The following is a 10,791-nucleotide window of genomic DNA, read 5'->3' on the forward strand; positions in this document are numbered from 1 at the left end:
AGGGACGGCGCAGGAGGGGAAGGCCCTCTATGAGGGGGATTGATTCAGTGACTGGGATAATTGGGATGGGTGCATCAGAGGCAATGCGATTGGCACAGGACAGAGCAGGGTTTAGGGCTGTTGTACACAGGGTCGCTATGAGTTGCAGGCGACTCGACGGCACATAAGAACAACAGCGGGGAGGTCAGGTGGGGACTGTGAGTTCTGAGTGCTGTACTTACAGTCGGACCGAGGCATGTTACTGGGTTTCGTTGAGAAGCGGGGAAGAATCGCCAGAGATGACAGCCCCTGAGTATGACAGCCGTGAATCGACCTGCCTGAGGGGTCCACACCTGCAAGTGATTGCAAAGACCATGGCCTGTATCAGGCGCACCTCAGTCTCCAGAGTGACACCGTTGCTCATCAGCACTTTCGCGAGGTCTCTAAGCGCAGACTGCGCGGCCTCCGCCCTTTGGCAGGCAACCTCCCGCGGCATCTCGAAGTCTCGCGAGAACGTCAGCCTCCTCTCGCTCCCGGGCATTCCTTTTCCCTCGCGTCCCGCCGCCTCTGGGCGGGGCCCCGACGGAGCCCCTTACGCACGTATGACGCACTTCCGGTGACATTACTTCCTGGCGGCAGCGCCGTTGGCAAGCCTCAGTTCCGCTCTGGGCGCGCTCGCTCCGGTCGGCGATCATGGCGGCTGCGGCCACGATGGCGACCTCGGGGTCTGCGCGGAAGCGGCTGCTCAAGGAAGAAGACATGACAAAGGTGGAGTTCGAGACCAGCGAGGAGGTGGACGTCACGCCCACGTTTGACACCATGGGCCTGCGGGAGGACCTGCTGCGCGGCATCTACGCCTACGGTGCGCGGGGCGCGAGCCGGGGCCTTCGGGGGGCTGGGGGTCGGGGGTCGGGGTGCCGGTGGCCTTCCCCGCCCCCTCCGCGCCCGCCACGTGAACTTGTGCCTGGACCCCGGCGTCCAGCGCGGCTGCTTGTGGGCCCGGGAGAGCTGTTTGCCGCCCTCGAGGGCTCGAGTTGGGGTCCGGGGGGGCGCGGGGACCGAGCGCCGGGCTGTGAGCTGCAGGGTGGGCTCCGCGGGGGACGGTTACAGCCGGGGACCCGGGGGGGGCGGGCCGGCGCTTTGACAGGCGAGGGGCAAGGTCGACCCCCGGGACCCGGCAAGCCTGGGTGATGGGCGATCCGGACGCGCCCTCGCTCCGCAGGGCTGTGCCCGTGTTAGGAGCTGCATGGCGGGTCATTGCGGGTCGCAGAGCGAGGTGATGGATGGACAGCCGCGAGGGGAGGAGAGCATGGCTTCTGTTAAAGACAGACAGGAAAGGAGAAGGGCCAGTGATGCAGAGGGAACAGCCGGTTCTGGACCCTGAAGCCTGACCGAGCGGTGTCCTGGGTGGGGTATGGGGAGCTGGGCTGGGCAGAGCATTGTGTAGGGTGATGAAGAGCTTGGACTTGCTTTTGGGGATGGGGGGTGGGGGGAGACCAGGCAGGGGTAGGGGTGGGAATGAGAGAGGAAGCTTCTTGTTCAGGTCTCTGAGAGGTGATGGTGTTGCCCTGGGTATAGATGAATCTGGAGGAGCTGACCGTCTGGTTTTGTACCTGGACGTGAGCTGCACGTGCGGGCTTGGCTCCTGGGATTCAGGGGGTGAGGCTTGCTTATGTGGGAGGCCCTTCAGGAGCTCTGCGTTGGCTGTGGGGAGCTGGAGAGAGAGGCCTGGGAGCCCATGGGCTGGCTGTCCACTGGACTGTCCGCTGCAGGCTGTGTTTTGGCACTGAGGACAGAGATGTGAACTGTTGCTATGTCTGATTTCAAAGCATGGACAGACATTTCTAACCAGATTGTTTGCAGCAGTTCAGCTGTCACAGGGCCTGGAGGCTGATCTGCCTGTTGGCAGAGGTGCCCCAGCTCAAAAGCACTTAGCTTCTCAGCTGTCTGCCTAGAGCTTAAACGATCTGTCAAATGGGGTTTTGTGTGAGATGGGAAGTTGTACTGCATTTTAAAAGACCACCGGGGGAGCAAGAGTGCTACAATGTTGATGTCCCACTGCTGCCTTCATTGCCAGCTCATAGAGACTCTCCGTCAGGTTTGTGAGGCTGTAACTCCTGAAGGGAGAACTACCCATTGTTTTCCCAAAGAATGGCTAGTGGGTTCATTAAGATAGTTCAGTGTCTTACCCAGAAGTAAAGCCTTTGACCCCGTGACATGACCCGGACAGGCAGTTCATGGTAAGTGTCCCGAATGAACCAAGGCCTTTGATATGAACAGGAAAGAGCAGTGATTGGACAGGGTCACTTTCTTTTTCTTTTTTAGACTTGGAATGTAATGTAGGATTTTGTATCGTGACAAACAGTATGATATTTTTTTATGATTATATACATACATACATATAAAGTGCCATGGATTCATAGCAGACTGTCCAGTGAGCTTTCAGAAGCTGTAAATTACATAGGAGATTGCCCGTCTTTCTCTGGAGCGGATGGTGGATTTGAACCACATGGCTTTGGGGTGGCAGTGTAACTCCTTATCACTAAGCCACCAGAGCTCCCTGATACAGAAACAATTAGGGTAGAAAAGTACCCCAAACCAAAGAAGACCCATTGCGGGGGATTACGTTGCAGCTCTGACGACTTTGTGGGGCGCATGGAACCCCTCACAGGGTTCCCAGGATGCGCTCCTTGTGGACCTGGCTGCTACCCGCTTCTCCACTGGATTGGCTGGTGGAGTCCTGCCTTCCGCCTGGTGGCCCTGCACTTTATCCACTGAATCACTCAGAGCTTCCTGGGTGAAAAGTAACACCCCGCTGAATCCCACTGTCCAGGCTGATATCCACCAGTGACATTTGGTGCCCATTCTTCCCGAGCTTGCGCCCTCAGGAGATGTTTGTGGAGGATCAAACGCATCTGTGGTCCTGTGTCTTCTGTGCTTTGCTGGTCCCTTTGTAGGAATGGTCTCCTGTGCTGGTGTAGTATCCTCGCCTGCTTCCTGTGGAGCCTGCCTTCACCAGTCTTTGGTTAGGATGGGGCTTGACTGGAAGGGCCAGCTCTGCCATCCGGAAGCCTGCAGTCTGTATGCTGTGGGGGATAATAGAGCTCGATTTTTGCATTTTCTTTGCAGGTTTTGAAAAGCCATCAGCAATTCAGCAGCGAGCCATCAAGCAGATAATTAAAGGGAGGGATGTCATTGCTCAGTAAGTGTGTCTGCAGAGAGAGGAGTGGGCTGGTGGGCCGCAAACAGGACGGGCAATGTCAGGGCAGGTGGCTCCGCCGGGGAGCCCTTACGCACCCTCACCGACTCCTTCCTGACTTTAACCACAGGGTTTTGCTTTCGGGTTTGTCCTGTATTGGAGAGGCCTTTTCATTTCGTAATGGGCTTTCCTCGGCCCTAAGAAGCCCTGGGAGACTACTGTGAGGTTAAATGTTGTCCTGTTGACCACAAGGTCAGCAGCTCAAATCCACTCAGACTCTCGGAAGGAGAAAGTTGAAGCAGCTCCTCCTTCTAAGATTTGGGGCCTGGGAACCCCGGTGGGGCAGGTCTGCTCTGCACTGTGGGGTCCCTATGAGTCAGATTGCCTTGATACCGGTGGGTTTGGTGGGACCCTTAGCTCTCTGTTACCCTGGGAGATTGTAGGTGATGCTCTGTTGTAAGAAGGTTTCTTCCAAGCTTAGTTTAAGAAAAGACCGCTTTATACACACAGTTATTGTTTAGAGAGTGACGCTTGTCCAGAATCATAGAAAGGAATTGTACGGGTCGTAGCAGGAGGACATTCCTCCTCGTCCTGTTGTTTGTAAATCATCCGTGGAGCCGCACAACCTGCCGCTCCAGCCACTGGTGCAAGGGCCGCGTCTCCTCACCTGTGGACAGACGGCCCCTTCTCCCTCGGAGGGTGTGGGCATTCTGGGGGGACATCTGTGCAGACTGTCAGTCCTGACCCTGTCGGAGTGTCTTGGGAGAGACTGCAACTACACTGTGTTCTCCTCCAGGTCTCAGTCTGGTACCGGCAAGACGGCCACTTTCAGTATTTCCGTCCTCCAGTGTCTGGATATTCAGGTAATTTGCTGCACTTAAAACAAACCTGTTTTAAGTCCTAGAAAGAGACTTTTTGTTCTAGGACTGAAGCATTCATAAAGTACTGATTTTTAAATTTCCTATGCTTGTACCTAACAAAGGTTTTTGGGGTTTTGTTTGTGTGGTGTGTAGTGTTTTGGTTTTTGTTTTTCTTTAAATTGTAATTTTAACAAAAGTTTACAGAAAGGTTGGGTTTTCACTCGTTCATTGTTGCACATTTTTCTTTCCTCCCTCTCCCTTCCCCTGGCCCACTTTGCAGTGTGTCTCTTGTCCTATTGCTGTCATACATAAAGTGCCTAAACACACCTTTCAGACAGTCTTTCCCCTCATCTGCTCCAGAGCACTGTTCATTTTCTAAACCCTCTTCCTGTTCTGCCCCCAAACCCCCTGGTCAGTTCTATTTTATGATAGTAATATTATGCAGTATTTGTCCTTTGGTGACTGAGGTAATTCACTCAGCATAATATCCTCCAGGCTCTCCCATGTTGTGGAATGCTTTACAAGTTCATTCTTTTTCGGTGCTGTGTAATATTCCGTTGTGTGGGTGGACCACCTTTTTTCCCCTGTCCATTTGTTTGTTAATGGGCACTTGAATTGCTTCCATCTCTTTGCTACTGTGAATAATGCAGCCATAAACCTGGGTGTGCACACTTCTGTGTGAGTTGTGGCTCTCCTTTCTTTAGGGTACATTCCCAGGAGTGGACTTGCTGGGTCAAATGGTATTTCCATTTCCAACTTTTTGAGAAAGTGCTTGACCATCTTCCATAGTGGCTGCACCATTTTACACTCAACTAGTATTAATAAAAATTCCAGTCTCCACAACCTCGCCCCGTGGCTGCTGTGTTGAACGTGTCTGTTGTTGCTGGGGTGAGCTAGCTGATACCATTGTTTTGAGGACTTAACAAAGAGAATCTTTATTTGCAAACACTGAACACTAGTGTTGGACGAGTCCCCGTCACAAATCCCTCCTTTTTTATTCCTGTGAGAGGAAATTCTTACCTGTAGCCACACTTGTGACTGATCTGCTCCAGCATGTTGGCTTCACAGGAAATAGCATTGAAATGGGTGGTGCAGTGGTTAAGCACTGGTTGCCAACCAACCAGAAGGTTCAGAGCCGCCAGCCCCTCCTCGGGAAGGTGAGGCGGTGGGGTCCGTGGAGACGACCCTCACAAGCCCCGGGCACTACCCTCTGCCCTGCAGAGTCGCTCAGAGTTGAATCGGACTCGGTGGAAGTGGGTTGGGTTTGGGTTGGGAGTGAGGAGTGTGGGTAACATTAGGTATTTTCTGGGGTAAACCCTGTGTTCTGGACTGTTGCTGTCCCCTGCTCCTGGACGCACTGAGTGGTCTGTTTTCTGATTGCCCCTCCAGGTCCGGGAAACCCAAGCTCTGATTCTGGCTCCCACGAGAGAGTTAGCTGTGCAGATTCAGAAGGTGAGATGCTCTCTGTGCCATGTTGGCACATACTGCTTTATCAGGGATTTATAAGGTACTACAATCCTAAAGGTACGCAGTTCAAATCCACCAGGTGCTCTGCTGGAGAAGGAGGGGCAACCTCCTCTTGTATCATTCAGATCCAATTTGATGTCACACACACACACACACGCGCGCGCGCGCACGCACACACACGCACACACACACACACACACACACACAGAGTAAGAGGAGCCACGAGTAACCAGAATTGTGCTTCATTCTTACCTCAACTTGTGCCTAAAATATTGTGGATGAATTGTTGGTTTGTAGTAAGTAATTTTTTTAAACTAATCTCCAATAAAGAATTTGTTATTTTAAGTTATTTGTTGAATGTAGTAAGTAATTTTTAATGCAATTTGTGTGCATTCAGTAGTCTTTCCGTTTCTTTTTTAAACAGAAAATCATTTTGCTAAAAAGAGTCACTGCTGTTTTCTATTCATATGCATTAAAAAGTATGTGTTGGACACACATGAGATGCTCTTGGTGCTGTCTTGTGTGGGAAGGGTTGTGAGCTGCCGCGCTCCCTGGCTTTGCTGTCATTAGTGTGTGTTGCTTTTGTAATCAGCAACTGAAGCGGGCGAGGGGAGGAGCACCGGGCTAGGGGCCCAGTTCAGGCAGAAACCACAGTGTGGTTGCAGAGACTGAAGTGGGGGAGGCGCCGGGCTGGGGACCAGTTGGGGCAGAAACCAGAGTGGTAACAGCAGGGTGCAGGGCACCTCTCTTCATTTCGGGACACTGGTCTAGAGGCAGGGCCTGGGGGTGGCCACCTTACCCACAAGCCCCATGTCCCCCCAGGGCCTGCTTGCTCTTGGCGACTACATGAACGTCCAGTGTCACGCCTGCATCGGGGGCACCAACGTGGGGGAGGACATCAGGAAGCTGGACTACGGGCAGCATGTCGTCGCTGGCACACCTGGCCGCGTCTTTGGTAAGCTCACCTGTCTGTCATGACTGCTGCGGCCAGGGGACAAGTAAGTGCCCGTGTGGGCGGGGTCAGGAAGGTGCAGGAAAATTCTCTCGTGTTCTGTGAAAGTGGGTTGAAGAGGTTGCCCCTCCCACACTGTCACCAGAGGTCATCGTTTCAAATCTCCCTGTGCAGACATGATCCGGCGCCGGAGCCTGAGGACACGAGCCATCAAGATGCTGGTCTTGGATGAGGCCGATGAGATGCTCAACAAAGGTGCGTGTGACAGGTCTCCCCGTGTCACACTGACAGGACTTGCATGACAGGGGCACTGGGTTGGGGCTGCCTGGGCTGAGGTGGAGGCCATCCAAGCTGGTGGCCAGGGCAGTGGAGTTAGAGTCTGATTTCTGGACAGGGGACCAGTCCCTCAGGCAGACACACGTGTGCTGGAGTCAAGAGCAAAAGTGGATTAGGCTCAGATGCGCTTGCTTCCCAGCGGTACCTGATGGTAGCAGCTGCGTCTGGCGTGTGCGCCGTCCTGGTTTAACCATGTCCATCTCTCCTCAGGTTTCAAAGAACAGATCTATGACGTGTACAGGTACTTGCCTCCGGCCACACAGGTGGTGCTCATCAGTGCCACGCTGCCCCACGAGATCCTGGAGATGACCAACAAGTTCATGACCGACCCCATCCGCATCTTGGTGAAACGGTACAGTGAACACATGCGAGGCCTCGGAGCCTAGACGTCCTCTGTCAGTCCTTCTTGGGAGAAATGCTCACTCCTTTCTGACTTGGTGTTTCCACCTTTAAAAGCATGTGCGGTGTGTCAGGGACAAAGTGCCTTAGCGACTGTGGACATGCTGTGCACCCCCGTGTGTGACTGAGAGATGTTTATCCCACTCCAGATCTCTGGGGTTCTCTTTTTTTTTATTTTGTGTGTGTGTGTGTGTGTGTGCATGTGTACGTGTGTACACACACACACACTGTCAAATCAGATCTGACTGGTACAGGAGGAGATTGTTCCTCCTTCTCCAGCAGAGCATCTGGTGTATTTGAACCATGCACCTCCGGGATTGCAGTACACCTTCTTGCCACTCGGCCACCAGAGCTCGCCTGGGGTTCTCTTCTTAACAGGCCTGCTTGATCTGGAATGTGGACATGTGTGGCGCCAGGGTGTGGTGGGGGGCAGGAGGAATGGGCAGTAGATTGCAGGACTGTGATGCGGGCCTCGCCTCTGGTCCTCAGCTGTCCCCAGAGCTGAGGGACATGTGGGCTGTGGTGGGAGTGCTGACAGGGTCTCCCTCTCTCCCCAAGTGATGAACTGACCCTGGAAGGCATCAAGCAGTTCTTCGTGGCTGTGGAACGGGAAGAGTGGAAGTTCGACACCCTGTGTGACCTGTACGACACGCTGACCATCACGCAGGCGGTCATCTTCTGCAACACCAAGAGGAAGGTGTGTTGGCTGGCCTGCTGTGTGCAGACCCTCGCAGGGGGAGCCAGGGCGGGTCCTGCAGTGCCGGAGATGAGGCGTTTGCTGTGGCTGGCCTGGCCTCTGAGACTGGTCTGCGCTCACGGCTCCGCTCCGAGGCTGTGCGTGAGGGAGCTAAGCCTGATTGACTCTCTCCTGTCTGTGGTAGTGCCATGGCATGGTCGGAGCCTCTGAAGAACTTTCAGGAAAAAAATAGTATCGCTCCAGCTCTCCCTCCAAAGATTGCAATTGGCTTTTAGGCAGCGTCAGTTTTCTGTTCCAAGTGAAGAACGCCTTCCTTTCCTGGGACGTTCAGTGACATTCCCCTTCATTCCTGTGCTGCCCAGTCCACGCTGTCCTCTCCCCACCCCTACTTCATCTTTTCCTGAAGTTCATTTATGTAGCTGTTGAGCGCGTCACTGATTGGCACGATTGTGGCCCCTCGCCCTCCTTTCTGAGCTGGTCTCCCCTCGCCCCTCTGTTGACTCAGTTACCTGACACCCAGCCAGTGGCCCCGGGCCGTGGACCCCCGAGGGGCTGGCCCCTCTCTCCGTCCTTCTCTGTAGAGACACGTGGCCTCTGGTTGGTGCTGCTCCCACAGTCCTCGCCTCCAGAGCTCCCCTTTTGGAGGGTGTTTTCTGGCCTAGACGCGTTAAAGGGGGTGTTTAAAGCACCCCGGTGCCACCTGGGTGGTGTGGGGTTGCCGCCAATGCCGGTGGACATGAGCCTGTGCCGGCTCGGTCTGGTTTGCACTCACGGGGCCCTCGGCTGCCTTTTTTCTAGGTTGACTGGTTGACGGAGAAGATGCGAGAAGCCAACTTCACTGTCTCCTCGATGCATGGCGACATGCCCCAGAAGGAGCGAGAGTCCATTATGAAGGAGTTCAGATCCGGCGCCAGGTCAGTCCCGGGCTTAGGAGACCCCTTGACTGCTGGGGGTGAGGGAGTGTTGACCAGCCTTGACCATGTGTGTCCTTTCTTTTCCAAGCTTTGGGTGACGTCAGCGGGTTACATTGTGTCCAGAGGCCATGTCCTGTGCTGTGTTGGCTACAGGATTGATGAGTACTTGCCCCCTACTTACAGAGGCAGTGAACAGAGCTCCCGTTCTTGTCAGGGGGCCCTGGTGTCCTCCAGGGGGTTGCAGTCCCTTCCGTCAGGATGGGGAGAGCTGCCAGGGTCTGCTCCTCTGTGCAGGTCTGTCAGTTTGTCCTTCACGTGCTCAGAGCCTGGAGGGTCATAGCGGAAGTTAGACTCACTCTGTTTCTGGGGACGTGGCTTCTTGCTAAAGCACCTGGAAGCTGTTGGTCCTGCGAGGCCTGTCTCCTCCACTGTTTGCTGTACCGGAAGTTGTAGGGCGTCTCTTGAAGTGATGTGAACTGTCCCAAGTTCATGTTACTTGTTGTGACTCGTGTTTCTTTCTTTGATCTTGGGATTGAATTTTCTGGTTTCCGTCTTTTTGGACTGGAAGCTGTGTATTTCCTTACTCAGTGGATACCCCCATTGATTGTTGCTCTCCCACGATCGGCCTGGTTCCCAGCCCCAGGTTGTCGTGCAGAGTTGGTGTGAGGTCAGAGTGGAGGATGGCCACATGGGGTCACGCAACATACCTGTGGGATTACGTCAGTACCTGCCGTCAAGCCAGTGAGTCCTGGCCCTGCCAGGCCGGTGCCGTAACCGTCGCGGCCAGCGTTCCTCTCACTTCACAGCTGACAGCGTGGGGAATGCACAGTGGTCAGGGAGGAGGGAGCTCACTACTGTAACGGGGGGCTGGCAGACGAAGGGAGACGGGCGAAGAGCTGGACACTGTGCCTCTCACGTGGTAACTGGTACTTCTCCCACGTTTTCCAGGGCCTTTAAAACGCTTAACTCCACTTACACTCAGGTTATGTGGTGGTGTCCTGTTTTCCGTGTATTTTAACCCCAGAGAAGCCATTACTTTGCATAAGCCATCTGGGCATGTACTTGCTGTATGAGTTCCCCTTCTTGTGTTTCTGTCTTTGAACTTGCCCCTGAACTCCGTTTCCTGTCAGCGTGGATGTCCTGGTGACAGGTTGTCTGCCTGGAAAGGCCAGTCTCCAGGTTACCTTGAATTGTTTCCTTCAGCTGTCTTGAGGACCGTCTTTGCTGGACAGAATTCTAGGCTGAGGCAGTGTCTTCGTGCCTGTCCTGGAAGTGCGGTCAGCTGCCGTCTTATCGCGGCTGTGCGGGGTGGGGGGCTGCTTTGAGGCAGTGTTCCTGGCTGCGGGTTTCTTCATCTATATGGAGTTTGTAGAACTTTTATACCCTTTTATTTCTTCAAATAATGCATCTATTCTGTTCCTTGGACTCCAGGTAGATAGATAGATGTGGTCATGGAGGGGTGGCTCCTCCGTGTGCTCGGAACCGACAGGCATTGCTCAGTAAACGCATCACACTAGCAGTGTCAGGAGAGGAGGACTCCACGCTGCATGGGCACTTTGATATTCTTAGTGGCTGTGTGAAAACAGCTAAAAGAAACATTTTCCCACTTTCCTGGCATCATCTACAGCGTAGTATTTGTGACTTGGCGTACACACGCATGGTTGGCACAGCACCGCTTAGACCAGCCTTGTCCCACTCACTGTGGGGCGGCCGGCCGGGAGCCCTGGGCCGGGAGTCCTGGCTGATGTGCTGACAGCACAGTGTAGGGTGAGGGAGACGAGCTGTGTCCAGGTTGGAGGTGGTGGGCTCAGTGCCTGTGGTCGGTGGGGCTCTGTCCTGGGGAGCTCTTGGTAGAGCTTTGATGGACGGCTGGCTCTGGACAGGCTGATGCACCTCTCACGTCCAGTTCCTGTAAGCTACAGCACAACTGAGCTGGTCCCTCTCATGGGTCCCAGGTGCCGTCCTAACCCCAGTGTCATAGGCCAGCG

At 54.3% G+C, this 10,791-nt stretch overlaps 1 protein-coding gene across 1 annotated transcript in view; it reads left to right on the plus strand.

The window, feature by feature from the left end:
• The first annotated feature begins 653 nt into the window (after window positions 1-653).
• The window catches only part of EIF4A3 (eukaryotic translation initiation factor 4A3), a 10,826-nt gene continuing 688 nt past the window's right edge, over window positions 654-10,791 (plus strand). The window contains exons 1-10 of the mRNA XM_006886332.1: window positions 654-841; window positions 3,109-3,181; window positions 3,975-4,041; window positions 5,428-5,490; window positions 6,328-6,460; window positions 6,632-6,712; window positions 7,004-7,145; window positions 7,751-7,889; window positions 8,688-8,841; window positions 10,710-10,758. Of these exons, the coding sequence (XP_006886394.1) occupies window positions 673-841; window positions 3,109-3,181; window positions 3,975-4,041; window positions 5,428-5,490; window positions 6,328-6,460; window positions 6,632-6,712; window positions 7,004-7,145; window positions 7,751-7,889; window positions 8,688-8,841; window positions 10,710-10,758 (1,070 nt within the window). The 5' untranslated portion in view covers window positions 654-672. The remainder of the gene's footprint in view (window positions 842-3,108; window positions 3,182-3,974; window positions 4,042-5,427; window positions 5,491-6,327; window positions 6,461-6,631; window positions 6,713-7,003; window positions 7,146-7,750; window positions 7,890-8,687; window positions 8,842-10,709; window positions 10,759-10,791) is intronic.

The sequence above is a fragment of the Elephantulus edwardii genome, unplaced genomic scaffold (genome assembly GCF_000299155.1).
Source record: "Elephantulus edwardii isolate Elephantulus edwardi_28Jun2011 unplaced genomic scaffold, EleEdw1.0 scaffold00048, whole genome shotgun sequence".
NCBI lineage: Eukaryota > Metazoa > Chordata > Mammalia > Macroscelidea > Macroscelididae > Elephantulus > Elephantulus edwardii.